Raw genomic sequence first — 27,182 nt, forward strand, 5'->3', positions numbered from 1 at the left:
CTGTGTTCCGGTGACTATCGCTTCCCTGGCCGGGTCGTGTGGCTCGATTGGCAGGATAACCGATACACACGGCTGTTTTTTCATGGCTTATGTTTTCAGAGAGGGGGAAGCACACGGACACGGCAAACCTGCTTTTTAGGGATTGTGATGCTTTAGGTTGCACTGCTACCGGGCTACTGTCCGTGTCCGGCCCATCTCTTGCAGGACAAGCGGTTCGCTTCGCTCGGATTGTACGAGGAGAATATGGGCCGTTGCTTGACGCTAGATGGGCTGTCAACCTGGACTTCTCACGTTACCAGAGTTGGGCCAAATTGTTTGGCGCTGATGCGCTACGTTTGTTAACTGTTGTCCGATCCGACCCAATCCTATCAGTCGCAGAAAAGGAATGTTCTTACGTTCAGGCAATCTCTGAGTCTCGTCAACCTAATTAACCGCGTGGTTAGCAGGTTAGGTATCAGTCTGACCCGCCCGATTACTATTTTCTTCCCTGTGTTCTTTTCAGGAATGTTCCTGAGCAAGAGGGTGACGAACACACGACCATCCATCCAGTTGGTTTCACACTTTTCACTGGAGCACCAGCTAGACGCGGAGTCCGCGTGTCGAGCAAACGAGAGATTTTGCACAGTTTTATGCTCCAACACGGCAAGTTTCCGGAATACAGTGGTGTACTAGTGCTGTACAGGTCTTCTCCAGCCCACCACTTTGCTTGCCTCCATTTAAGAAAGGGGCAAGCGTTCCACGAATTCGCTGTAAAAGCGGACAAATCCCACCCGTGGAGAGTAGGACAAAAGGGCAGAATCACCGTGCCGAGCCAAGTGCAGACACGACACAGCGTGACGCCGCGGGACGTCTCCGTTTCCTCACCTAGCACATGGTGTCACCTAGTAGTACGTGAGGCTAGCGGCCGCGCGTACGCTGTACGCTGTACCTGTACGCGACCCCGCGTGACGGCGTGTGGGGTGGGCACGAGGAAACACCTGCCAGTTTCGGGGGTCGCGGCTCGTACGAGCCGCGGCGGCGGGACGGAGGAGATAAGCATTGGAGCGTGATGATGTGGTGGACCATCAAGCGGCGCCGGCGAGGCGAGCGTGGGAGGGGACGTGGGTGGGCAAAGTCCACAAGAAAGATACGATACGAGACGGGGCGACGCGGACGCAATCGCTGGGAGCCGGTAGCCGGCGAGGCGGTCCGGGGTGCGTGTGTATCGTCGATCCTTATCCTATCACCAGCCGCCCACCTATAAATGGCGTATTAATTTGGCCACCATAAACCCGGCGTTGAGAGCGACAACTAAAACCTCGTGGAATGGGGGAGCCGCCGGGGAAGACCGGGCGACGTGACGCGGGCGGGACGGCGCCGGCGGTGGAAGACCGGTGGACGCAGCTCCCGCCGGAGCTCCTCCCGCTCATCTGCAAGAAGCTGCCGGACTCGGCCGACTTCGTGCGCTTCCGGACGGTATGCAGCGCGTGGCGCGACGCCGCCCCGTTGTCCGACGTCCCGCCGCAGCTGCCGTGGGTCGTCGAGCGCCGCGGGTCCGCGTTCCAGGCGAGGGTCCATTTCCGCTTCTACTCGCCTAGCTCCGGGAGGACGTACGGCGTCCGTGGCTACGGCGGCCGCTCCTGGCTCGTCATGGGCGGCGCGTGCCAGGAGCACCTCGTCACCACCGTGGACCTCTCCACGACGGCGCTGTACAACCCGCTCACCGGGGAGCGCCTCGCGCTGCCCCCCGCGCCGTACCCGCAGTGGCGCCACGGCGTCGTCCACGTCGTGGCCGACGGCCGCCGCCGCGGCGGCGCTCCCCTGGTGGTGAACGCATCCACGAGGACGGGGCACTTCGGGTACTGCCGCCAGGGGGATACCAAGTGGACCCTGGTCGACGGGCGCCAGGACATGGGCCACCGCGCGTACCACGGCGGGCGGTTCTACGTCAACACAAACGCGCAGGAGACGCTGGTGATCGACGCCTCCACCGGCGCCGTCGAGTCCGTCCTGCCGCCGCCGCCACGCTCGGCCGACGCCGGTGCCGGCGTCTCCTGCGGGGACTACCTGGTGGAGTCGCGCGGGAAGCTGATCAGGGCCGTGCTGTTCCCGCGCGACAGCGTGGTGGCCACGTCGGCCGAGGACTACTACCTCAACGTGTATCAGCTGCAGGAGGACGGGAAGGCCGCCGCCGCGTGGGCCAAGGTGGAGAGCGTCGGGGATAGCGTGCTCTTTTTCGACAAGCACGGGCACGGGTTCTCGTTGGAGCCCAACGGCGCCGCGGAGCTGAAGCGGGATTGCGTCTACTTCATGCACGAGAAGCGGACATGGCTGGACGCCGGGGAGTACAGGTTCCTTTGTCGGTATAACATGGAGACCGGAGAGGTCGATAGAGTTGTGTCGCTGCCCGACACGTTCGGGGACACCTGGATTGTCCCCGGATTGTGCCCCTCTGAATAAGATGTGTCCCGGCGATGTTGTTGGTTTTTCGGTGTTTCTTGTAGTTTTTTCTCCTTGAATTTTCATTGAAAAATTAAATAGATGCATTTAGTTGCTCTGGGTGAATGATTGGTCTTTGAAAAATGAGAGAGGTCTTGGGTTGTGTGTGTCACACAATCACATGTATTTTCCATTATGTTTAATAAAATTTAATTTGTGTGTCTAACTTTTTGTGGCTTTAACATATTTTTATTGGTCTGATAAAAAAATGATGTTTGTAAATAGTGGTGGTCGTGGTATAAAAAACAACTTTTTTATGGTGCACATTTTTACCAAACAAATTATAGCTCGCGTACTTACCATGTTTTATCTGTGTGCTAGTTGAGAAAATATAATTTGTGTCATGCTTTTAAAGATATTTCACTTCACACACATGAATCTGTCAAAAGTGCTAGTGTTGTTATTGTGACAACTTACCTATCAGTTCATTACTCCCTCTGTCTCACAATGTAAATCATTTTAGCATTTTCCACATTCATATTGATGTTAATGAATCTAGACATATATATATCCATCTAGATTCATTAACATCAATATGAATATGGAAAATACTAGAATGACTTACATTGTAAAACCGAGGAAGTAATAAGCTAATCCCAAGAAAGCAAATAACTTTCGTGTATATTCGATCGGTTCATATTATACTTAGGCTCATACAATGTATCGACCAATTATATTGTTGGTGTTGTAGTAGAAATATGTTTCTGTCAGTTTCACTTTGCTTATGTTGTTCGTGGTATCAACCTAGCTATTTTGTGTTGGTATTATAGCAAAAATATGTTTTTACCAATTTTGCTTTACATGTGTTGTTTCTTTGTACTGAACCCACGTGCCAATGCATTCTACTAGAATGTGATGAAGAAATTTCAATATCATGAATAGGTTTCTCTCACAATACATCAATGTGTACTAACTAGAGGAACACAGGAAGGCCACCACGGTGTGGGCCAAGGTGGGGAGCATTGAGGACCGCGTGCTATTCCTAGACAAGTAGGGGCTTGGGTTCTCGCTAGAGCCCAACGGCGCGTCGGGACTAAGGCAGGATTGCGTCTACTTTATGCATGGACGTGGCTGGATTCCGAGGAGTACAAGTTCCTTTATCGGTATAGCATGGAGGACAGAAAGGTTGATAGAGTTGTGTCGCTAGTCCACACGTTTAGGGACACCTGGGTTGTCCCTAGATTGTGTCCCTCCAAATAAGATGTGACCCGACAGCGTCGTTGGTTTTTGCGGTGCTCCTTGTAGTTTTTTCTCCTTGAATTTCCATTCAAAAATTAGGAGGATGTGCTTAGTTGCTCCGGGTGAATGATTGTCCTAATAAACATGGATAAATTTTGGGTTTTGTGTGTCACACAACAATAAGCACCAAATTACATGTATTTCCCATTGTGTTGAATAAAATTTGATTTGTGTGTCTTTTTTTTTTGCAGTATTAACATATTTCCATTGATTCGAGAAAAAAATTATTAGTATAAATGTTTACATATCGGTCATGGTACGTAGGATGCTATCTTAGAAACTACTACTAGAAAATAACTTTATGGTGCACATTTTTACCAAAAAATTATAGCACGTATACTCACCATGTTTTATGTCTATGCTAATTGAGAAAAAAAAAATTTTTTTGTGTCATGCTTTTAAAGATATTTCACTTCCGCACACATGAATTTGTCAAAAGTGCTAGTGTTGTTTTTTTTGAAAGCTTACCTTTCAGTCCATTATTAAGCTAATCAAAATAAAACAAACAACTTTTGTGTGTATTCTGTTCATGGTATACTTAGGCCGATACGATGTATCGGCCAATTGTATTGTTGGTGTTGTAGTAAGAAACATGTGTTTCATCGGTTTCACTTTGCTTGTGTTGTTTCTGGTATCAACTTAGCTATTGTGTGTTGGTATTATAACTAAAATATGTTTTTATCGATTTTACATTACATGTGTTGTTTCTTTGTACTGAACCCACATGCCAACGCATCCTACCGGAATGTGAAAACGTTTTAATATCATGAATATGTTCCTCTCACAATACATCAACGTGTACCAGCTAGAGGAGCACGGGAAGGCCGCCACCAGTGTGGGCCAAGGTGGAGTGCATTGGGGAGTGCGTGCTCTTCTTTGACAAGTAGGGGCATGGGTTCGCGCTGGAGCCCAATGGCACGTCGGGGCCAAGGTGGGATTGCGTCTACTTTATGCATGAGAAGCGGACATGGCTGGATGCCGGGAAGTACAGGTTCCTCTGTTAGTATAGCATGGAGGACGGAAAGGTTGATAGAGTCGTGTCTTTGCCTGACACATTTAGGGACACCTAGGTTGTCCTCGGATTGTGCTCCTCTGAATAAGACGCGTCTTGGCGGCATCATTGGTTTTTGCGGTGCTCCTTGTAGTTTTTCTCTCCGAATTTCAATTAAAAAATTAGGTGAATGTGCTTAATTGCTTCGAGTAGACGATTAGCCTAAGAAACAAGGAGAGGCATTGGTTTTCTATTTCAGATGACAATAAGCACCAAATTACAAGTGTTTCCTTTTATGTTTAATAAAATTTGTTTTCTGTGTCTAGTTTTTCTGTGGCGTTAACATACTTCTGTTAATTTGTTAAAAAGAATATCATCATTAATGTCTGAAAATAGTAGAGTAGTTACGGTAGGGTGCCATCTTAGAAACTACTACTAGAAAATAACTTTTCTACGGTGCACATTTTAACCAAACAAATTATAGCTCGTGTACCTACCATGTTTTGTCTATGCTACTTAAGAAAAAATAATTTATGTGTCATGCTTTCAAAGGTATGCAATTTTCGCACACATGAATTTGCCGAAAGTGCTAGTGTTGTTATTGTCATAACTTACCTTTCGGTCCATTATTATGCTAATTGAAAGAAAGTAAAACATTTTGTGTGTATTTCGCTCATGGTATACTTAGGTTCATACAATATATCGACCAATTGTATTGTTTTTGTGGTAGTAAGAAACATGTTATTATCGGTTTCACTTTGCTTGTGTTGTTTTTGGTATTAACCTATCTATTGTGTTGTTGGTATTATAGCAAAAATATGTTTTTTTAATCGATTTCACTTTACTTGTGCTGTTCCTTTGTACTGAACCCAGGTGTCAATGCATCCAACTGGAATGTGACAAGGTTATAATATCAGGAATAGGTTCCTCTCACAATACATCAATGTGTACGAGCTAGAGGAGCACGAGGAGGCCGCCACGATGTGGGCCAAGGTGGAGAGCGTTAGGGTCCGCATGCTCTTCTTTGACAAGTACATGCATGGGTTCTCGCTGGAGCCTAACGACACTTCCGAACTGAGGTGAGATTGTGTCTACATTATGCACTAGAAGCGGACGTGGTTAGTTGGTGGGAAGTATAGGTTCCTTTAATTTGTTGGTATAGCATGGAGGACAAAAAGGTCAATAGAGTCATGCCGCTGCCCAACACGTTCAGGGACTCCTAGGTTGTCCCCGGATTGTGCCCCTCTGAATAAGACACGTCCCGAGGGCACCATTGGTTTCTGCGGTGTCCCTTGTAGTTGTTTTCTTCGAATTTTGATTGAAAAATTAGGTGGATGTGCTTAATTGCTCCGGGTGGATGATTAGCAAAGAAATAAGGAAATGCATTTGGTTTTCTGTGTAAAAAAACAATAAGAACCAAATTACTTGTGTTTCCTTTTCTGTTTAATAAATTTGATTTCCTTGTCTAGTTTATCAAATTTTATCAACATGTATGGAAGGTTTTTGTTTTGTTTTGAATCAAGGAACACACCACGAAAAATACTATTTTAGTTAATGGCACCAGCATGTCGTGCTGTTTGAAAATTTGGAGCATTTGACATGTCACGGAGACCATCCTCTCATGGCACACCTATCTCTAGAGCGTGTACCGTATCACAACATTAGTGTTTGTGGAAAAAAATGCATCACAACATATTGCCTTTTTTTCCTCGTGATGTGGCATGCTCACTTGTGTTGACGTGTATATTTGAAAATGACAATAGTTTTGGTATGCCTATGATGCAATACCATGCTCGTGGTGTTACAGATGTATCAAACAACTAAACATATGCTAGACAAATGTCATGACACCATACTATGTTTTGCCTCGTGTGAATCTTGATTAAATGTGACCGTCACAGACTTGGGGTCCTACATACAAAAAAAATGCGTATGATTAGAGTTAAGGCACCGGGTCTCTTTCCCCCGACCCACCAAAAGATATTTCATGGGACGACGTGTGAATGGACGATAAGAAGTTGGCATATGGGGTTGCCCAGGGGATGACGCTCAAAAACATCCCCGGGTTCCAAGGGGCACGACATCCCTGATCGAGGTTAGACACATGGCCAGGAGAGTTGGAGGCTGTCCCTGGCTAAGCCAGGACTGGTCGCATAGCATGCCCTACTAGGCTAAAGCAGGGCTGAGAGAGCCATGCTGGAGCTCTATGGGCCCCACACCCCGTTGTAACCAAAAGCACGGAATCTATGTGCCTTGTCGCTGTAACCAATAGTGACATCACACTATGGACAACATGTCAAAGTGCCTTAATGAAGGTAGATTTAAGAAATCGTGCGAGTCTCTCTCTCTCTGTGTGTGTGCGCGCGCGCACACACGCGAGCGCTCGTGCATGTGTGCGCGCGCATCCACTATTCACTACGCCGTCCAATTAGAGGGTAGCTGGGTTGTCCCATTGCCAAAACCAGAGAAGGATGACATGAGTCACAGTTGGCAAAGCAAGCGTGATGACGGCTGGAGAAGACGAACAAGAGCAGGGAGATTTAGGGTTCGTATACTCGATCGACCAATCCATCTTAAAAAAGAAAGATAAGAGTAGGGTTGTTATCCTCTGAGAGACTCAAACCTAGGTAAATCATCGTTTTGCAGTAAGAATTCTGCCAAGCCTCAACCGTAAGCCCCGCCAAACGCCAAAGTATGCAGGGTTCACCGGATTATGGTCTATTTGGCCTTGCCCATTGACAGAATGATTACGTGAAAATGTCCCCACATTAAATTTTTTTTACTTGCCTTATGTTCATATCACATTTTTTTAGTCACAAGAATTGCAAGTTATCTACCACACTATTGATAAGAAATGTTATGATATATTGCAAGTAGCATGCTTGTGAGTGATATAGAAAAACCAAAATCATTGGCTTGTCAAGGAATTCTTATCGATGAGTGATAAGTTCATGTAGATCCCAAATTATCTTGTTGTAAGGATGCATCACAACCAATTTTTCCTTTACTTCTGGTGCATCCGAGTACATGCTCTTTTTTCTTGGGCATTAACCAAAGCGTATTTGCAATATAAAGAAAAGCGGCATAATAAATGAACTTGGTCATGTTGTAACCTACATGATCTTTTGTTGATGTGTAAATTGCAAAGTTTTTGTTTTGAGGAACGTAATGATGAATTGACCACTGAGAATATATGTATTGGTTTGACAAATGTAACTGGTTTGTCTATCGCCACTTTTTGTTAAAAACATATGCTAACTTGAATAGTTATGAATAAAATCATCCACCAATTTTATGAGATATCCTATAAGGAATCATCCATCTTAAATGGGTTGATTCCTTAGACCAAACAATCTATTCATGGACCCGTAGGAACCTACAATGTTGGTCTTATACAGTAAAAAAAGATAATATTAGCAAGTTACTCATTGCTTGCCTACATGCTTGTGGTGCTTTAGAAAACAAGAGCATGCCCTCTGATGATAAAACCTGTGTCACTGGTAGATGAAACATTTACATAGAACAAACAAATCTGAACATTTTGCTGGAGCCTAATATAATAGGTTAGTAGAAGTGAAAGCAACAAAGAATTGTTAAGCACAACAAAAAAAAACACAATTAAGTAGGAAGTAGAAACTGGCATACCTGATTGCATTTATTGTGTGTGTTAATCGAGCATGGCGGTCGGGTTCATACTGTTAGCCCCAGTGACTCCAAGCAAATCGATCACCAACATAACCCGTGCACATTGACCTCCTACGTGCAGTCTAAATAGGTGGGAGAGCAAGGGAGGCAGTTGGCTAACACCACGCTAGCACGCCTATGTAGGAGCAAGTGACTGGCGATAATGGTGACTGGTATGGCAGCCCTAGCAAAAATCGCGTATCCACACAACTGTTAGCGGCACAACTATCAATGAGTATATAGAGAGAAGATGTAGTTCTGGATGGTACAATAACATGCAACGGAGGATTGTAGGGCAACCGTGGAGAGAGAAGAGCGCCGTGGCGGTGGAGGGTCGTGGGGCCGAGGACGGACACGCAGGAATCCCAAATCCCTATCTATCTATCTATTATATTATTAAAACAGCTTTGAAAGAAAGGCACCACGTTCTCTGTGGGGGCTAAAAATTCCCACATTAATCGGAGAAAAAGAAATGAGGAGTCTAAGTAGAAATATAATTCAAAAATAGCTGAAATTCGGAATCAAAATGAGCAATATTGAAAGAAGAGTCAATATAAGAATTCAATACGAGATTAATTCATACTTAGAATAAAAATAAAATAAAATCCGAAATTAGAAAAATAAAGGAGAGTCCAAATAGGAATACAATTTAAAAATAACTCAAATTCGGAATTAAAAATAAGGAATATTAAGAAAAGAGTCCATACAAGAACCCAATACGAGATTAGTTAATATTCGGAGTAAAAATAAAAATAAAATATGAAATTAGCAAAAAGAAAAGAGAGATTAGTTAATATTTGGAATAAGAATATAAATAAAATCTGAAATTAGCAAAAAAGAAAAGAAGAGTTCAAGTAAGAATACAATTTAAAATTAACTGAAATTTGGAATTAAAAATAAGCAATATTAAAAGAAGAATCCATATCAGAACCCGATACGATATTAATTAAAATTTAGAATAAAAATAAAATAATATCCAAAATTACAAAAAATAAAGAGAGTTAAGTTGGAATACATCTTTGAAACAACTGAAATTTAAAAATAAAAAAATTAGTAGAACACTATACGGTATTAATTAAAATTTGAAACAAAAAAAGAAATTCTGCAATTAGAAAAAGAAAAAAAATCAATTAGGAATACAATTTATAAATAACTAAAATTGGTGATAAAAATAAATACTATTGAAAGAAAGACCATCTAAAATACATGACGAGATAAATTAAGTAACAGGCCTATAAAGGAGTATAGTGGTGGCGGTTGATACGACATATAAAAATTGTTAATAGAACACCAAATAAAATCCTAATTACAATTAAAAGGAGGGACGATAAGTAGGCAATGAAGCAAACGGGTAAGGCGGTTGCCGGGACTTCTAGAAAGTAAAAAAAAAACCATTAATAATCATATTCGATTTTTAAAATCTCAATGACAATAAAAAGGAGAAGCACTGGGCGGGGTGTTATAGGATCAAGGAGGCCGACTAGAGGGGGGGGGGTGAATAGGCGGTTTTTCAAACTTTTGGCTAAAACCGAGTTTTGTATGCGGAAGCGTAAATCAAAATGGTTTTGTACAATTCAAAACCTAAATCAACTCGTCTCAAGTAAGTGCACAAAGAAGCTAGCCTATGTTGAGGTTTGCAAGCCTAGGGTGATAATAGCACAAATAAAGTCTAGTATGTAAACATGCTCAAAGTAAATTTGCACAAAATAAAGGAGACAAGAGACAAGGAATTTTCACCGAGGTTCGGAAACTCGCCGGTTTCCTAATCCCCGTTGAGGCTGAAGATGCTCTTAAACCCCTAGTGGGTTTTGGTGATTAATGACAAGGTGGTTAAAGGGGACTAACGTGTTTATCAAGTTTATTCACAGGAGTTTAGTCCCAAAGCAAGTTGTGATGGCTAAGAATGCAAGGAGACCCCCCAATTTGAATGTTCCTAAGTGCGAAAAACATCGAAGGTGATTAGACTAGGTTTTTCTCTTTCGAAATTGAGTTTAGGAAAAACCGTACTATTAAGAGGGGTTTCAAGTGTGGTTCCAAGGTATACAAAGTGCTCTTAGTCATATCCATGAGTCTAAAGGTTTTTGGAACTTTTTTTTTGGAAATGATTTTCCCCGGGACAGAGAGGCCTACCCGGAGGTTCTAGCCGGAACCTCCGGACACCAAAGTTTATTCTCTCCCCGGGACAGAGAGGGCTACCCGGAGGTTCTGGCCGGAACTTCTGGGTACCGAAGTTTAGCTAGATTTTTCCTAAGTGCTGCCCGGAAGTTCCTGGCACTTTTGCCCGGAACCTCCTGGCAGGTTTCCAGTTCAATCTTGTGAGTAACGGCTAGATGACGTCACCTAGCCGTTATATATACGGATTTCATCCCCAGGTCACATTTTGGCCATTCCACTTCAGTTCTTTCATGTTCTAGGGTTTTCTAGCCACTCCCAAACTTCCTTTGCTTCCTCCACTCAAATCTACAGCCTATCTTGTGAGATTGAGAGATTAGATTAGAGTGTAGGAGTGTTTTGGAGATGGCTTGAAGATTATGTTTGTTTGAGCACTTTGGATACCTTGTGGGCAGTCACTTGGGCTTATTACTCTTGGAGATCTTCTCCTAGATGGTTAGGTGTTGCCCGTGAGCTTCCAAAGATCTTGTGGATGTCCCGAGAAAGTTTGTGAAGGTTTTCCTCACCTCCGCAAGGAAACGAGGTAAGTGAGTAAAGATTCTTGTGCTGAGTTTTCAGAGGTTGTCCTAGGTAGAGCAACTTGCACTTGTGGTCTTTTCTAGAAGGAATTGTGAGTTGGATCTTGGTGGTCACTCAATTCTAGAAAATGACCTAGAAGTGTTGAGTTGAAGGCTGTGGACTTCTTCTGGGATCTTTGCATAAGTGAGGCAAGGGGTTAATCGAGACCCGGCTCTTTGAGCACCTCAACGGAGAGTAGGATCCGTGTGATCCGAACTTCGGGAAAAAATCGCCTTTGTCTCTCTTGTGCATGATCTGTGTTTGAATCTGCTGGTATCTTGTGATTTACATCTTGTGCAACCTTGTGCCTGATTGTCTATAGCTAGGACCTGTTTTGCTTCCCCATATTTTGATTTTCTTTGTTGCCCGGAAGTTCCTGGCTCAAGAAATCCGGAAGTTCCGGGCTGCTCATCTCTGCCAGGAAGTTCCGGTGTTCTTCACCAGGAGGTTCCGGGCACTGTTAATTTAACCGCTGCGATTGTTGAGAAAATTTCAGGAAAGCCTATTCACCCCTCCTCTAGGCTACATCTCTGCGCGTTCAGAGGCGAGCCCAACTCTACCGCTCAACCACGAAGCCACCGCACGCCCCCTTCGTCAAGGGGTGGGCAAGGCGGGAGCCGGCCCACGAAGAGGACTACCAAAGCCTTGTTCACTAGGGTAGTTCTTCCTTCACTCCGAAGGTGGTGAACTCCAAACCACTCACAACCGGCGCCGGGCCTTCTCCACAATCTCCTCGGAGAGGTTACCGGGCAACACCTCCACAAGCCGTCTAGGAGGCGGCAACCTCCAAGAGTAACAAGTCTAGGATGCTTGCCGAGGATGATCAAGTGCCACACTAGCTATAACAATGAAGCAATGCACTTGGATTGGCTTAACTCACTCTTTAACACCTCACTAGATAAACTAAGTGCACAAGGGTGTGAGAGCTCTTGCAAGGGTTCAAGATAATGCAATGGAGTGCCAAAACCTTGCCCTTGCTGCTGGGGAGTGGATATATATACCCCCAACCACCAAAACTAGCCGTTGGAGTCGAAATCCCCAACTCTGTGCTCTGCCGGTCAGACCGCCATAGAGTGGCATGTCAGACCGGACTACTTTGTAACGGCTAGAAAACTAGCCGTTACAGGGCAATCATTGAGCCCACTCAACCTGGCCGGTCAGACCGCAGTGAAGTGGCCGGTCAGACCATCCACGGCTCGGTCTGACCGGTTGCGGCTCTGGCGGCTCTGTATCGCCACCAAAAACCAGACCAGTGCAATAGACCAGTAGGCCCGGTCAGACCAGCCTTACCACGCCGGTCAGACCGGCTAACAGCCCCGGTCAGACCGACCTAAGGTCCACGGTCAGACCGCAGGTCACTTTTCAGCACAACCAACCGTTAGTAAAACGGCGATATCTCTTGACTCGGATCTCGGAATTTGGCGTTCTCGGACTCTATGAAAAGCTTATTCAAAGGGCTATCCAACCCATGAACAATCCATCCAAGAAACACAACTTTTCTCAGGGAGAAATGGCTCACACTCCAAAGGATACTCCACTGGACATAACCACATGAGGCTACCCAAACCTATAGGATGTGCCCACTTCTCTCTTTGTTTGGGACTTGATAAAACTCACCACACTTGGCTAGACAAGCCCACAAAATGCACCTATATGCATATGAACTAATATGGCACAAAATCATTCACATGCTCGCTTCATAGACCCCTCTTGATAGTACGGCACCTATCTAGTAAATCCGGTCTACACCAAACACCAAGACCGGGAAAAAGACTAAGAAAACATTCTTAGCTCCAAGTCTTTGCCTTGCGCCATCCAACTTGGGGTCAATGCTTGAGCCAACATCAACACTTGTGACCGTTCGGTTGAACCATGTTTATGCCGAGGTCTTTACCATCCTTTGTCAAGACTTTATTCTCATCACAAGCTTGACTTCATTCTTGCCAACATGACAATGTCCTTGGCTTGGTGTCCATTAACCCATGGTGTCATTCATTAGCCTCATCGCAATTAGATCTATTTCTTTGCACGGCTCAAAGGAAAACATTAGTCCCAACAAATCGGTTGGCATCCTCCACTTGGTGACCAACCGGTTGCATATGAAAGATATGGATATGTTTGTTGTGTATTCATTAACATCATAAGTGTCATATACTCATATGCAAGCTCAAGTGCAAAGATCCGATATATATAATAGGTGAACAACATGGATCTAAAACATGCACAATAAATGTATAGGATTTGCTCCCCCTAAGTATATGCATACAAAGAAATATACAAGAGAGACAAGTGTATGCATAAGTAAAGAAGAACCAATGGGGGTTTATCCTATACACATAGAGAAGGCATATGTAGTAATGATGAAGATAAATAAAAAAACACATACCTTCATGATCTCCATGTTCTCAATGTAAAGGAGACTAAATAAGATAAGACTCAAGTAAACATTAGTCTCACACTTATATAACAATAACATGGAAATCATATATATGAACCTATCAAAAAGTAGGAGATAAGAAGTGATACATATCGCTTTATCTCCATGAATTTCATCCTTGTCATGATTAAGGTCCATCACCAAAGAATGCATATCTACCACATCTCATTATCGGGAAATAACCTTGTTGAAAACTTATGTAAAAGAGAGGTTAATCCCATAAACATCGGTTTATCATCTATCACCAAAGTAACAATTACACAAATTGTTTAATCCAAGATCTTTCAATCTTTTCTCTCTTTTGTGATAGATAATAATCCGATATAAATAATACAAATAGATGAGATGAAAGATAATTTCAAATCAAGGTAGAGATCTTATAATGAACAAAATATAGAATAAGCTCCCCCTCAAGATGTGCATACATATGGATATGAAGGAATGCATATGCACATAATCAATCAAGATCAATGAGGGAGCTCACACTATATTTTGGATCCACAAGAGAGACCAAGTTAGAATATGTGAAATTTAAGACATACCTCCCATCATTTTTACTTTCATATCCAAATAAGACTAGTCAAAGAAAGGCTCATAAAAACGTTAGTCTCATATAATTAGATTTGTCATTAATCACCGAAACCAAATTAAGTCACTTGAACTTACAGGTGTATAGGAGTATAGTTGCAGAGCCGCCGACGGTTGGCAGGACTTCTAGAAAATAAAAAATGAATTCCAACAATAGTTATGCTCGATTTTTAGAATTCCAATGACGATAAAGAGTAGCCGGCGGATAGGTTGTAGAGGAGTATAGTGGCATCGTTTGAAGTGACTTCTAAAAATTATAAAAAATAAAACTCAGCAAGACAATAAACTCTAAGAACTAAAAGGTCCAAATTTTAAAGGTTTAGAACTTCTTAAAAAGTATAAAAACAATGAAAATCATGTTCGATTTTGAAATCTCAATGACAACAAAGAAGGGAGGCAGCGGGAGAGCCATAGCTGCTGACGGTTTGGCGAGACTTTTAGAAAATAAAATTGAACCTGAACGATAATTATGTTCGATTTTTAAAATCCCAATAACAATAAAGAGAAAAGACAGTGGATGGGCCGTAGAGGAGTATAATGACAGCGTTTGACGAGACATCTAGAAATTATAAAAAGAAACCCAATAAAACAATAAACTCTAAGAAACTATAAGATCTAACTTTTAAAGGTCCCGAGGAGAATGAATAGAAATAGTGGTAGATCGAGCAAGCAAATAAAGAAAACATGAGGATGATAAGGTTTGATCTTTTTAAAGTCTTAAGATAACGAGATAGCTATTTAATAAATTATAAGTAAAATCATACTTAAAAAAAATATGATTTTGTTTGGGTTCTAGCCGCGTAATTGCGTGGGCCACCCAGCTAGTTTAGTGAAAGTCAGAGTTTTAAATAGGGATTGTGTGAGGGGATGAGGATTGAGGAATCAAGACCTAAGTAGAGAGGAGCCGGCAACCGGAATGGGTATGGTTAACAGATTGGAAAGAACGACTCAATTGAGGCGAGCAAGGAAATCCGACTGCTGTTAGCGTGAGGCAACAATAATGTATAGTGTTGGAGGGTTGTTTTTGTGACCGTAAAAACTAGGTTTTATATGATGTGAGAGGTTCCACATGTTTTAGAGGTGTTCTTCTTGTTATAAATTAACGAATTTGTTATATCATGACAAATGCCTCCTTTCTCATTTTAATTTCTCGGTGTATTGCTGGTGCAAATGTGTGAAAACGCGAAAGGAATTCCCGGTATTGCCCTACAGAAAGAAAAAAGAGTGATGTACAATCATTATCGTGTGCAAGAACAATACGACCCTATTTAGATCCGACTTTCACTTAAGTCCCTCGCGCATCGCTGTGAAGTTCTTCAGACTTCCGCTGAAATTTCTGCGTTATCCAAAACGGGCCCAAGCGGAAAGAGGCAAACAGAACAGGCCTTTGTTTCCTACGATCAGAGGAAGAAAACTGCGGGCCAACTCTTGCAAGGAGTACGCGTACGTCATCGCCATCTGGAAGGCCCAAAAGGAAAGCGCATGTGGCTCACCGCGAGGCCTCCACGAGGACGCCGAACCCAAACACAAGCCAATCTGGCTCTGCCAGCCCATCGCCACGATGCCCCGAAGCACGCACACACAGATGGGCGGCACACGGTCACACACAACCTCACGGCGTTTGCTGCAGGAGAGGGGAGGAGCCGGCCACCGAACCCGAGCCCCCAAAGCGCACGCCAGTACGCCACCCGCCCACCCCGCGACGCCTCGGGGCGGCCACGGAGGCGAAGCCACCAGCGTGTTCTTGTTCCCTCCCGCCGACGGCGCAGCGCGCGCCACGTCTTCCCACCCCCCCACACGCCGAGTCCCCAACTCGCGAATAAATCGGCGAGGGCGGTTACTGCGATCCCTTCACCGCCCAACGTCATTCCGAACCAGGTTCGTCGTCGCCATGGCCGCAACGGGCTGGTCCGACCTGCCGTCGGAGCTCCTCTCCGAGATCGCCGGCGGCCTCGTCGAGCTGGGGGACATCGCGCGGTTCCGGTCGGTCTGCTCCTCCTGGCGCGCGGCGGCGGGTGGGGCGGCGGCCGCGCCCCCGCCGCAGCCGCCGTGGCTGCTTCTCCCGTCCTCCCCCTCCAGGCTCTTCTTCTGCCCGCGGGAGGACCGCCTCTACCCGGACCTGCGGATGCCCGCCCTCACGGCGGAGGCCCACCACCGCCGCCGCCGCCGCCGCCTCTACGCCTCCCCGCACGGGTGGACGCTCGCCATCGACCCCACTGACCTCGCCGCGTCGCTCCTCCACCCCTTCACCGGCGCCGTCTGCGCCCTCCCGCCGCTCCCGGCCTTCTTCGCCGAGACGGACGACCTGGCCTGGGACTGGTCGCCGCACGGCGTCATGGCGTCCTGCGGCGAGGGACTCCTCTTCTACGCCTCCGACCCGCCCGCCGCCGCCTGGGCCCCGATCCCCGCCATGGCCGACTGCAACGCGAGCAGCATCAACTACTCCGGTGGCGAGTTCTTCGTCTTCGAGGAGGACGTCTGCCGCACAACCATCGTCGACGCCCTCACCCTCGCCATCGCGGCCGTCATCCCGGCGCCCGCCGTCGAGCTCCCCTCCGAGGCGCGCATCGCGGTGGCCGGCGACGAGCTCTTCCTTCTCGTCAAGTCCAAGTGGATGTACCTCTTCGGCGACGACATCGACTTCTCCAAGGTCTTTCGGGTGGATCACCGCAGCGTTGACTCGGCCTGGCAGGAGCTCACCGGCATCGGCGGCCGCGCCCTGTTCGTCGATTCCCTCCACGGGTTCGCCATGGAGACCGCGGGATTCGAGAACCTCGAGGGCAACACCATCTACTCCGTGACCACCAAGGAGGTGAATGATCGGCGTTCCACCACGGTGAAGTATAGCGTGTCGGTGTTCAGCCTGGAGCACCGGAGCTCCAAGAAGCTCGCTTGCCGCCTCAACAAGCTGGAGATGGCCCTCCGCGGCGAGACGCCTTCCTGGATCATACCAAGCTTGAACGAAGGATGAACGGAATCAGAGATTGCCGGATTGGTGGTTCTTGAAGCATTCGTGATCGACAAATCTCTGCCTCGGTCTCGGTAAATTCTTCGTTACCCTTGCAGTTGCATCAGCAGGGTGTTCAGCAAAGTTGGAAATCAATAATTCTGTTTAATATCTTGTTCTTTGTTTATTTTTTATTTTGTACATCTTTGTCCATTAAAATATCTTTATTTCTGAAACTATATCACCCACGAAGCTTAGTTTCCTCAGTTGTATTTGTTGGGAACTTTTAAGTTTCGATGTCCACTGTCAATGTTGCACTTGAATAAAGGTTTATGTCTTTGTTATATTAAAGTTGAGTTGCTTCAGTTCATACATATGGCTCCTGGAAAAAAATTATACCGGATTTTTTTATGGATATACCCAAATAATTGACATGGATATACATGACGTTATGGATTTTTTTGGTCAACTTCTGTAATATCAGTGTCTGCCAAGGTGATATCAATTTGCATCAAGTTGATGGCACATTTCGCCAATAGGTGCGGGAGGCCGCAAATGTGTGGCCTACTGGCCTTGGTTGTGCTCAAACGTCTGAATTTGTGGTGAAGCTTTTGTGATGTGATTGCTCGAGTACAAGCAGTGATAGCCCATCTGCGGATGAAATCGTCCTGAAATGGATGTGCAATTCCTGATTCCTGTACGTGGGGCAAAGAGCTGACAGCAAAATAAGGAGATAGAGAAAAGGATGATAAGGAGATTACGCATGGGCGGCAGGGAAAATAATTATGGGATCAGTTATGTGCGGCGATGAACAAAGCATCAAATTCTCTGAAATCCTTTACCCTTCCTCCTCAATCTTCTCTTCTTCATCGATAAATCTAAGTGAAGAATCAGTATGCATAGCCGTGGCTGACTCGTCCATGATAGCGGTAGCTGGAAAGAGATGCTGAATTATGAAGAAACCCTGTTGCTGGAATAAGCAGGTGTTCATTTATTTAGTGCATTTGCGGTTGCTTGATGTAATTAAGAAATAAAAATGTGGGTCTCGTTCGGTTTGCAACGCCCTGAACCGAGGCAAGTACCCGTAAACATCAGTGTTGTCCACAAGGAAAAGGAGCTGAAGACGACTGCTGCATCTCTTGTCCTCGGGCCTTCCGGGGCACTCCAAAACACCTACCTTTTGGATTCTGTAGTCTGATACGCAAGGTTCTCTGATGTTTCAGCTCGCAACATTTCTCGATGACGAAACCGTGGTCCAACCATCAAAGTACTAACATGCCTGAATCCATGTATGTTTCATGGACTGGGCCAGATAACAACAAGCTCACTTATTAAGGCTTCTTTTAACAGAATCAGCCCCAGAAATATTGGGCGTGGTCCAAGAATTTGGGCCATTTGAGAATCATGGATAGGCCCTACACTCCAGGGGAAGCGTACATTTAATTCTTTTTCGCGAACGCATCGTACATTTAATTTAACTTTGATTTGATAATGTTCCACCATGAGTCCCAGACCCGCACACATTAATGAACTCGAACTAGCGCTAGCCTCGACGGCTCTAGCGAAAGGCGGCGATCGACTTAGACGAAAAAAAAAACTTTGGGCCTGTTTGATTTTTTACCCTACTAAATCTTCAGTAGCGTCAAACTTTTGATATATTTTGGTACTACTAATTCTTTGTTAGCGTACAAATGCATGGTACATATTTAAATTGCTACCAATATAAAGTCAAATATTGATGATATAGAGAAGAAAGTTCTAGATTAGTGTCCAATTGTTAATGGGCATTACTAATGATTTGGCTTCAATCCAAACATACAATATTATTATTCAAGATACAAATAAATTGGTGAGGTTACATTTTGGCTTCAATAAAAAATAGCCCTTCAATCTCCCTGCCACTTTCCTTCTTTTCCAGCGGCTTCTTGATTATCGGCCTTGGGGGTTAGATTTAGTCGGATATCTCCTATTCTTTATTTATTTTAAAAGAGTCACCCTTCTCTCTCCGGCGGCATCCTGGTCGTTGTTGTGGGAGGAGGGTTCGGTCCCTTCTCCACTAATAAAAATAGTTTAGATTTAGTCAGGTCTATCCTGTTCTTTATGTAGTTCAAAAGAGTTGCTGGTGTTCGACTCTTTTTTCTCAACTTGATGGACATGGCCGATCTCATCGGTGTTCTTGTTCAGTAAACACTGGGTTCACCTTCAATGCCTTCAATTCGGAGTTTTGTTATTTTGCTTACAATTGAAGGACGAAGGCTTGTCCTCTAACTCGTTGAACAGAAGGTTGTGTAGGCTGTTTGCTCCATCTACCACACTTACGATGGTCATATGCCCCGTCTCCTACATCAGTTTTGCAAAAGGTGACGGATGATTTCTTCTATGGATTAAGGTGGCTTCAATCTCTGTCAGGAGACTAGTCTAGGGTATGCTCATCGACTCTACCAATTGCACCTAACCATGGTTTTTCTGCTTCTACCGTCGCTGTGCGTGAGGATCGGCGCATCGTTGATGTGGTCGTTGTAAGGATCTAGTTATTTTTCTGTATCCTTTTTATTAGGTCTTTCTTTGCGTATGCTATGTTTGAAGTGTAATTTGACCATCACTTAGGGGCTTTTATGCAAAACTAGCTATCAATGTACTTTGTCCTCAATCAATAAAACACAATAACAAAAAAAGAGCTAGCTCTGGTGCCGTACTAAAGTAGTAATAGAAGTGTCAGCAACTCAAGTCGATTTTTCAGATCATTAATATCCGCAGCACACATTACAAATCAGCAAGCTTTAGCAAACAAATTACATGCTAATTCAGAAACACAAAGCACCGCACCACATATAGAATAATTAAGCAGACGACTCGCCTCCCCTATGTAACCTGGACGAGCCGCGCGTCGTACGTGCGCCACACCCTACATACCGATTAGAAGAAACTCGCAGCTAACACTAGTACACTACCTTTGTTTGGGGAGCTGGAGACCCCCTATTCTCTTCCGGTTTCTGAGAATCATTAGCCGCAGAGTTCAGAAAATGAACTAATATAATAACTAAAAGCTGGACTTATTAGTTTCTCTGGAATCTCACTATCTGAATACTCATTAGCTGTCTTAGAATCTTCAGCTCTCCAAACAAATTGCATTTCAGTTAGATGTCACCGGTACAGGCAGCCCCGGTACGCCGGCGTCCAGTAGTCCATCGCGTTGCCATCCCGGTACACTTCGGGCGTCCACGAGACAGGCACCAAGCAAAGCCCCCTATTCCTCAGGTCATGCTCCATCGTCTCTCCCTTGCTCGCTTCTGCTTGATCTCCCCATGGAACGCTGTTACCCTGAAATCAAACATTTCACCACACGCAGCTTGTGATTATTAGCCTCACAGTACTGGTTCTGAATTTCTGATTATTAGCTAGCCTGTCGGCTACAAGAGATTCTGAAGCTTAATCAATCATGTACCTGCTTGTTGCTCCTGCTGGAGTTCGTGTACGGCTCACTTAGCAACTGCACACATAGTATAAGAAAAGGAAGATGAGAGGAAGGATAATCAGCACGGCTTGAGAGCTCAAAAGGGGTCGTTTTGCGAAATGATTGCAACATGCATGCTGATGCTGTATACACGTACTGTCCTTTTCTCATGTTTTCGTGGCTGTTGAGAGGCAGTACAAGTTGAGAAACATTCTCTACTTTGCTCTTGGGTGTGACTAGGAAGCCCACTGACGAAAGGGAGCACTACCGGGTCAATTTTTCATATATGGAACCAGCTAAACAGTCACTGCAAATGATCCATTGCATCTCTGAAGATACCACACGCGAGGATTTGTGTGTGTATGTACGCTGCTCACCTGTAGTACACTTCCGTTTTACTACTAATGTCACGGTGGTCACAAAAATCATGTGCTTTTCTGGAAGATTTATAGCTAGGTCAAAATATAGGAGCTAGTACCTAACCTTTTTAATCCGTGAGGTCAAGGACCTGCTATCAGGAGATAGAGAGATTAAATTCATCGAGGGCCATAGGAGCCAAAACAGTATTAGCCATATTTTAGGAAATAAGGCTTGGTGCGAGTCTGTTTCGGAGCTCTGGCCTGAAAATTCTTGTAACTTAATTTATCTCACATATGGTGTGTGAGGAAGCTTCTCATGAGTAATATATTCCCTATTTCCCCGAAAAAAAAATATAGGAGCTAATACATAATTTGCATGTCGGGATGGTTGCAGGAACGGAATTTTACCTGTACTTGTTCGTGCAGAAACTTGATATACTTGATCGTTTCAAACAGTACCGATGCTGTATCCGTCTGGTCATGTGGTGCAATGCATAGGGAGCTGAGTTAGATTATACAGAAGAATTGCAGTTTCACACTATTTGCAGAAGAAAAACCAATGTAGTAATTGCAGACATATGTAACCTACATACCTTCCCAAACGGCGAAACGATTTGCTGAAGTGCTGTGATCTTCTCCCCTAGCTTTACTTTAGGCACTGGTTGCTGCATTTGGTTCCAAATTAAAACGATCAGTTCGTTCAAATACTGAATATATGGTCTGACGATTTCAGAGATAATATCAAATACTCCATTTGTCTTCTATGTGTTGTTACCTTAGGAGGTGATGCTTTGGAAGCCTCTTGCTTGGACTTCTTGACAGTGCTTTCCTGCCTTTCCTCTGACTTCCTCTTCTTACGATCAGTCGCCGCCGCTCCACTGCCGCTGCTACTACTCCTTGCCTGAAACGAGATAATTAATTAGCACAACGCCACAAACATGATTCAAAATCCACGCGCACATATGCAGATACAAAACTGCATATATTCAGTTATTTAGTACTACGTACTACAAGCGGCGTTTTAGTACTACGTATAGGACTACTTTGCACTTATTCAGTTATTCTCACTGGCCTATTTATGTTGGGGGTATGAAATGGCACGTGAATCTTACCGGGACAGTCTCCTGTTCTTGTCGATTGCTGTCAGACGAATTGGCGCATCTCATGTACGGTTGCACCGACGTCGACTCGATGGCCGGCGTGTAGCCGGCGAATGACCCAAGATCCGGCAAGCTCCTCATGCCAAAAGGACTAGCCTCCATTTCCCGGCCGTCCTGGCAGCAAATCTTGTCAGGCTGATCTCCTAAGCCTGAATAATCCAGGCTACTGTTGTGCACGCCAACGCTAGCACTGCCGGAGCTTATTTGCTGCAGAAATGAGGCCATGGGGCTAATCGCAAGCTCGTGCTGCTCCTGCTGCTGATGGTTGCAGCTGCCATCCTTCGTCAGCTGATGATGGTGGTGGTGGTGGTGTTCGCCGTAGCATGCTGGCGTGCTACTCATCATGGTCATGTCCTGGACCTGGAGGACGGTGTTAGTGCCACCCAAGTACAGCGGCGAGCCGGCGATCTCGTACTTGATCGGCGAGACGTCGGAGCGAGCATGATGATCGAACGACCGTGCCGTCGTCGTCAGGGTCGTCCCCGCGGGTGCGACATTGTAGTGCTCGGAGGCGGGGACTTCCTCGAACATTTCCGGCGTCACGTTCTTCGACGCGAGCAGATCGAGGAAGTTCTCCCTGTAGCCGCCGCCGGTGGTGCTGTTGCTTCTGAAAGGAGGAATTCACCGGCGTTGGAATCGCGATCATTTACACAAAGCATGAAATATATAGAGCTAGACAGAGCTGTTAATTAGAGGACTCACAGTTCGCCGTGGCTCCAGCCGTGTCCGTGGGCGTGCTCGCCGGCAGCCGGGAGACGCATGACGTCGGTCGACGACGAGGAGGAGTCGGCGGCGAAGGCCGAGCCGGCGAGCGCCGTCGACCCGGAGTAGGGGCTCCAGTAACTGTAGGGAAAAGAGGACGAGGGCTGCAAGGCCGCGTGCGTCGACAGCTGGTGATGATACTCCCACATGGTGGCGGCGGCGGCGGCGGCCGGCGAAGTGGAGGCGCTGCACGCGGTAGCCGAGTCGGCCTGGTGGTGGTCGGCGGCGGCGGCGGCGGCGGCTCCCTGCTGGGGCATGAAATACTGGAGTTGCACTGCGCCGGCGTGCAGACGCATCGCATGGGTTCGGAGCTGAGGATTGGAATGTGGAGTGGACCAAAGTTGGTGCTGGGGCCTATTTGTAGGCGCTTGGAATATTTTCCGGTGGGGTTATCGAGGAGGATATGTGCTTACGTCGGCGTGATGCAAGCATGCTGCAAGACATCATTGATGAGTTTTTTTTTTTTTGCTTCTTTTCTTTTCAATTTATAATATGCACGGTATGAAGCAGCCATAGTTAAAATGCGTTAGTGTAAGCATATAATTTTTATAGCTAGCTTGTATAGGGTAGCGACCCTGTCCTTTCTCAGAAGTATACCTTTTTTTTCTTTTTTTTGCAAATCTTGAAGCAATCTGGTTGTTGGTGGTGGTACTTCTGAATTTGAAAGTGCTACTTGAAGGGCCTTTCAATCAGTCTACTTGAGAATTGAGATGTTATGTGGTTCATCCTGGGAGGTTCAATTTACTACCTATCCATTCATTAGCTAGCTGGAGTATCAATGAGTAAAATTCACCGGCAGTTTTTAAACTAATTGCATTGTCATATATGTCCCTACACTTAAAAAATACAAATCAAGGTCTCAAAACTCGTTAAAAGTATGTCATCTAGATCCAAAACTCTTCAGGTGCTTGCATGGTTGATTGACATTTCACTCTCTTAATGACACTCAAAAGGTGTATGTGACAGTTTCACGTCAGCACCATGTGGACTTGAAGGGGTATGCGGAGTTTTGGACATAGATGACATACTTAACAAGTCCCGGAACTTGCTTGCTACGCATTTTGAAGGGGCCAAAATGACATATCATGGTAAGTTTTAAGGACCGTCACTATACTTTATGAGTTTACATTCACGAACGCTTTACTTGACAACTTATTGGATTGGATTTAATTCTATGCCAGGTAATGGTTTGAGGACGACAAGAGAGTTTTGGGATTCTAAAATCTATCTATCTATCTATCTATCTATCTATTATATTATTAAGACAGCTCGAAAAGGAGGCACCACGTTTGTTATGGACGCTAGAAATTTCCACATTAATCGGAGAAAAAGAGAAAAAGAAAGGAGAGTCCAAATAGGAATATAATCTAAAAATAGGTGAAATTCGGAATTAAAAATAAGCAATATTAAAAGAAGTTTCCATATAAGAACCCAATACGAGATTAATCAAAATTCGAAATAAAAATAAAATAAAATCCAAAATTAGAAAAGAAAAGGAGAATCTAAGTAGGAATACAATCTAAAAATAACTGAAATTCGAAATAAAAAATAAGCAATATTGAAAGAAGTTTCCATATAAAAACCCAATACGAGATTAATCAAAATTCGAAATAAAAAAAATAAAATCTAAAATTAGAAAAGGAAAGGAGAGTCCAAGTAGCAATACCATAACTGAAATTCGAAATAAAAAATAAGCAATATTGAAAGAAGTTTCCATATAAAAACCCAATACGAGATTAATCAAAATTCGAAATAAAAAAAATAAAATCCAAAATTAGAAAAGGAAAGGAGAGTCCAAGTAGCAATACAATCTAAAAATAGCTGAAATTCGAAATTAAAAATAAGCAATATTGAAGAAGTTTCCATATAAGAACCCAATACGACATTAATCAAAATTCGAAATAAAAATAAAATAAAATCCAAAATTAGAAAAGGAAAGGAGAGTCTAAGTAGGAATACAATCTAAAAATAGCTGAAATTCGGAATTAAAAATAAGCAATATTGAAAGAAGTTTCCATATAAGAACCCAATACGAGATTAATCAAAATTCGAAATAAAAAAAATAAAATCTAAAATTAGAAAAGAAAAGGAGAGTCCAAGTAGCAATACAATTTAAAAATAGCTGAAATTCGAAATTAAAAATAAGCAATATTGAAGAAGTTTCCATATAAGAACCCAATACAAGATTAATCAAAATTCGAAATAAAAATAAAATAAAATACAAAACTAGAAAAGGAAAGGAGAGTTCATGTATATATACAATTTAAAAATAACTGAAATTCGGAATTAAAAATAAGCAATATTGAAATAAGTTTCCATATCAGAACCCAATACGAGATTAATCAAAATTTGAAATAAAAATAAAATAAAATCCAAAATTAGAAAAGGAAAGAAGAGTCCAAGTAGGAATACAATTTAAAAATAGCTGAAATTAGAAATTAAAAATAAAGAATATTAGCAAAAGAAAATAAAAAAAAGAGTTCAAGTGGGAATACAATTTAAAATTAGCTGAAATTCGGAATTAAAAATAAGCAATATTGAAAGAAGAATCCATATAAGAACCCAATACGAGATTAATTAAAATTTCGAATAAAAAATAAAATAATATCAAAAATTAGAAAAATTAAAAGAGAGTTCAAGTATGAATACAATTTTTAAACAACTGAAACTGAAAATAAAAAATAAAAACATTAAAAGAACACAATACGGTATTAACTAATTTTTTTAAAAAATAAATTCTGAAATTAGAAAAAGAAAAATAAGATTTTAATTAGGAATACAATTTATAAATAACTAAAATTTGTGATAAAAATAAAGACTATTGAAAGAAAAGACCATCTAAAACACATGACGAGATAAATTAAGTAACATGCCTATAAAGGAGTAGAGTGGTGGCGGTTGATACGACATATAAAAATTGTTAATAAAACACCAAATAGAATCCTAATGACGATTAAAAGGAGGGACATCAGACAGGCCGTGAAGCAAACAAGTAAGGCAGTTGCTGGGACTTCTAGAAAGTAAAAAAAAAATAAACCCCATTGATAATCATATTCGATTTTTAAAATCTCAATGACAATAAAAAGGAGAAGCAGCGGGCGGGGTATATAAGAGTATAGTTGCAGAGCCGTCGACGGTTGACGAGACTTCTAGAAAATAAAAAAATGAATTCCAATGATAGTTATGTTCGATTTTTAGAATCACAATGACAATAAAGAGTAGGCGACGAACAGGCTGTAGAGGGCATAGTGGCATCGTTTGATAGGACTTCTAAAAATTATAAAAAATAAAACTACAAGTCCAATTTTTAAAGGTTCGGAACTTCCAAAAATTAAAAAAACCCAATGATAATCATGTTCGATTTTAAAATCTCAATGACAATAAAAAAGGGAGGCAGCGGGCGAGTCGTAGAAGAGTACAATGACAAAGCCACTGATGGTTTGGCAGGACTTCTAGAAAGTAAAAATAAACCCAAACAATAATTATGTTCAATTTTGAAAATCTCAATGACAATAAAGAGAAGAAACAGTGGACGGGCCGTAGAGGAGTATAATGGCAACGTTTGACGGGGCATCTAGAAATTATAAAAACAAAACCCAACGTGATAATAAACTCTAAAAACTATAAAATCCAATTTTTAAAGGTTCCAAGAATAATAAATAGAAATAGTGGTATATCGAGCAAGCAAATAAAGAAGGAGATGACATAAGGGGTAGCAACTGGTGTGACTTTTAAAAACTATATAATTAGAAATACGAGGATGATAAAGTTTGGTTTTTTAAAGTCTTAAGACAATAAGATAGTTATTTAAAGAATTTTAAGTAAATCATATAAAAAATATATGATTTTATTTAGGTGCTAGCCGCGCAATTGCGCGGGCCACCCACAGTTAATGAGAATCTAGAGAGGTTGCATTTCCCCACTTCTGCCTATTAATTGGTTCATTTGTTCATTTTCTGAATTATGTAGCTTTTGATTCTTAGAATCTAGGTGAAAATCCAAATTGTTCGACAGAGTTAGAGATTAACTAGAGCTGTCAAAAGCTCTTTCAAATAGAACTAATACTTTTGGGGATTATGTAGGTCTAAGAGCTTAGCTGTGGCTCCAATTGGTCTTGCATGTGCGACAAACCCAATAAGATAGCCTAGATGCTGTTTCAACTTCTAGCGGAAACAAATGCTTACTCCAAAAATTTTCACATTAGCAAAAAAACATTGTTTAATCAATGCATTGTTAGTTAAACTATTATTTTTCTCCTTGTTCCGTACGTTCTCTCCTGATACAAGTGGCAGTGCATGGCATTTAATTGGTTGAATTGCTCATGCCTGTGTTGGAGCGTGAGTGCAGCTAGTG

The 27,182-nt window shown here is 43.4% G+C and overlaps 3 protein-coding genes across 3 annotated transcripts; 2 read left to right on the forward strand and 1 right to left on the reverse strand.

Annotated features, from left to right (window-relative positions):
* Nucleotides 1-766: 766 nt before the first annotated feature.
* Nucleotides 767-2,644, forward strand: LOC127761730 (putative F-box protein At3g25750). The gene has a single exon (XM_052286061.1). It carries the CDS (start codon nt 1,306-1,308, stop codon nt 2,437-2,439), a length of 1,134 nt encoding a protein of 377 aa, XP_052142021.1. The 5' UTR covers nt 767-1,305; the 3' UTR covers nt 2,440-2,644.
* Nucleotides 2,645-15,768: 13,124 nt separating this feature from the next.
* LOC127761499 (uncharacterized) lies at nt 15,769-17,445 on the forward strand. The gene has a single exon (XM_052285802.1). The coding sequence runs from the start codon at nt 16,039-16,041 to the stop codon at nt 17,116-17,118; it is 1,080 nt and encodes a 359-aa protein (XP_052141762.1). The 5' UTR covers nt 15,769-16,038; the 3' UTR covers nt 17,119-17,445.
* A 2,362-nt stretch (nt 17,446-19,807) lies between these two features.
* On the reverse strand, nt 19,808-23,143 carry LOC127761274 (transcription factor bHLH110-like). The gene is made up of 7 exons (XM_052285545.1): nt 22,770-23,143; nt 22,020-22,674; nt 21,683-21,808; nt 21,501-21,572; nt 21,316-21,381; nt 20,540-20,584; nt 19,808-20,415 (listed from the first exon to the last, which is right to left on the reverse strand). The coding sequence occupies exons 1-7, from the start codon at nt 23,123-23,125 to the stop codon at nt 20,239-20,241; spliced, it is 1,497 nt and encodes a 498-aa protein (XP_052141505.1). The 5' UTR covers nt 23,126-23,143; the 3' UTR covers nt 19,808-20,238.
* Nucleotides 23,144-27,182: the final 4,039 nt, after the last annotated feature.

Source organism: Oryza glaberrima, chromosome 2, assembly GCF_000147395.1.
Source record: "Oryza glaberrima chromosome 2, OglaRS2, whole genome shotgun sequence".
NCBI classification, from domain to species: domain Eukaryota; kingdom Viridiplantae; phylum Streptophyta; class Magnoliopsida; order Poales; family Poaceae; genus Oryza; species Oryza glaberrima.